The following is a 2295-nucleotide window of genomic DNA, read 5'->3' on the forward strand; positions in this document are numbered from 1 at the left end:
GCCTGTAATCCCAGCACTTTGGGAGGCCGAGGCAAGTGGATCACCTGAGGTCAGGAGTTTGAGACCAGCCTGGCCAACATGGTGAAACTCTGTCTCTACTAAAAATACAAAAATTAACTGGGCACAGTGGTGCATGCCTGTAGTCCCAGCTGCTCAGGAGGCTGAGGCAGGAGAATCACTTGAACCTGGGAGGCGGAGGTTGCAGTGAGCTGAGATCGCTCCACTGCATTCCAGCCTGAACGACAGAGCAAGACTCCATATCAAAAAAGAAAGAGAAAAAAGAAGATAGAGAAGAAAGGAGGGAGAAATACCCCAGCTTCTCCCATCCTTTGCTCCCCAAGCTCTTGCCAGGGCTTCCTATTGGCCAAACCCTTTGGCAGAGGGCTCTGGGAAATGTAGTTTGCAGGTAGGCGGGGCCTGGAGCTGGGGGCCTACAGGCAGAGGGTGGGAATGCCAATCGGAACGGCTCACCTTAGCTCTCCCTCTTTGTGATGGGCCCTTTTTCGTCTCTTGCTACTCTTGTCTCTACCTCTGAATCTAACACCCACTCTTTCCTTAATTCTGTGCTGCGTCTCTTTCTTTCCCCCTCGCGCCTGGTGTCTTTGTCGCCCTGTCCCTGTCATTTTATCTCACTCTTTCTGTTTCTCTGTCTCTCCTCTCTTCCTCCTTCTCTTCCTCTTACTTCTTCCTCCCTTTTCCCTCCCCGGATTCCCTCTGTCTTCCCCCACTTCCTGTCCCGCTTTTTCAGATGATCCAGGCCATCCAAGTGCTGCGGTTCCACCTGCTGGAGCTGGAGAAGGTGAGTGCGTCTCACCCCCCAACAGCCTCACTTGCCCACCTCATCACACCCCCTCTCGTCGCCTCTGCCTCCCACCTTCCAGCTCTCTCCCCACTGGAGTTGAAGCAGAATGCCGCCCCCATCCCTGTGCACCCCAGCCCTGCCCCCCGGGTGGCCCCCCTAGTACCCCGGTGCCCCCCCAGGTCCACGACCTGTGCGACAACTTCTGTCACCGCTACATCACCTGCCTCAAGGGAAAGATGCCCATCGACCTGGTCATCGAGGATCGGGACAGCGGCTGCAGGGAGGACTTCGAGGACTACCCAGCCTCCTGCCCCAGCCTCCCAGACCAGGTGGGCCTGGGACAGGCACCAGGCATATCGCCCTGCAGCCACAGCTGTGCCTGGACACTGCATGAGGGCGTATGTGCACTACACAGCCTCAGACGCAACCATAGTCAGCCTGATCACGGGGCACGCATATGCACACAGCCACATACCCACTACACAACAGCTGTGCAGACTCGGATGCGGCTGGGCGGCGGTGCACACACATGTGCACACCAGCAGCTGCAGGTGCCACCCACAGACTCAGCTACACCCACACAGGTCCACACACAGCCACACCAACTCAGCAACAGCCATTTCTGCTCATAGCTGGACAGTAGCATCCACCGTGTACTCACACACACACCCCCAGCCATACGACAGCAGCATAGAACACACAGCCGGGTTCTGCACACTGTTCTCAATTGTGTGTATGTCCATCACATACGCACCCCTGCTCCAGCCACACAAAACAGCCACACAGATGGACATAGAGCCCAACAGCCCCAGGTACTGCCTGGCAAACTCAGATATAACCACGCTTGGTCCCGGACTGACCATGGCGCCCTCTTGCACACACGTGACCCTGGTTACATAACAGTCGGGCTGCAGCTGAGATCGCACACACACACCACTCACAGCCACACGGCCCCAGACTCATCCACACAGACTTGGAAATGGACTCAACAAGCTCAGATGGGACCACAAAGAAACCCAAAGAAGCAACTCAATAAGATGGCACCATCTCAGATGCAGCCTCACTACAGTTTTATCCACTTAGGACACCAGATGGCAAACACGCACAGCACAGCACAGCACAGCCGCGTGGATCCCGACTCACCACGCGTACAGAGTAGAGGGGCAAAGCCTCAAGGAAAAGTCACATGAGAGCCACACCTAGGCATTCCTACTGTCAACATACCTGGCAATGACATCTTCACGGCACACGCACACCCACTCCACACCGCCTCAGATACACTCACATGACAACCACCCCACAGCCAAACGCACCCAGACACAGTCCCGGAGCCTTTTTTTTTTTTTAATGGAGTCTCAGTTTGTCACTCAGACCGGAGTGCAGTGGTGCAATCTCAGCTCACTGCAACCTCTGCCTCCAGGTTCAAGCGATTCCCCTGCCTCAGCCTCCCGAGTAGCTGGGACTACAGGTGCCTGCCACCACGCCCAGCTAAC

At 56.1% G+C, this 2295-nt stretch overlaps 1 protein-coding gene across 2 annotated transcripts in view; it reads left to right on the forward strand.

Annotated features, from left to right (window-relative positions):
* Nucleotides 1-2295, forward strand: part of MEIS3 (Meis homeobox 3) — a 17450-nt gene that overhangs the window by 4384 nt on the left and 10771 nt on the right. The window contains exons 5-6 of one of the 2 annotated variants that reach the window (XM_011926473.1): nt 749-799; nt 982-1131. In XM_011926473.1, coding sequence (XP_011781863.1) covers nt 749-799; nt 982-1131 — 201 coding nt within the window. The remainder of the gene's footprint in view (nt 1-748; nt 800-981; nt 1132-2295) is intronic. The other variant, XM_011926482.1, reaches the window with a different exon arrangement.

The sequence above is a fragment of the Colobus angolensis genome, unplaced genomic scaffold (genome assembly GCF_000951035.1).
Source record: "Colobus angolensis palliatus isolate OR3802 unplaced genomic scaffold, Cang.pa_1.0 Scaffold119, whole genome shotgun sequence".
Lineage (NCBI taxonomy): Eukaryota > Metazoa > Chordata > Mammalia > Primates > Cercopithecidae > Colobus > Colobus angolensis.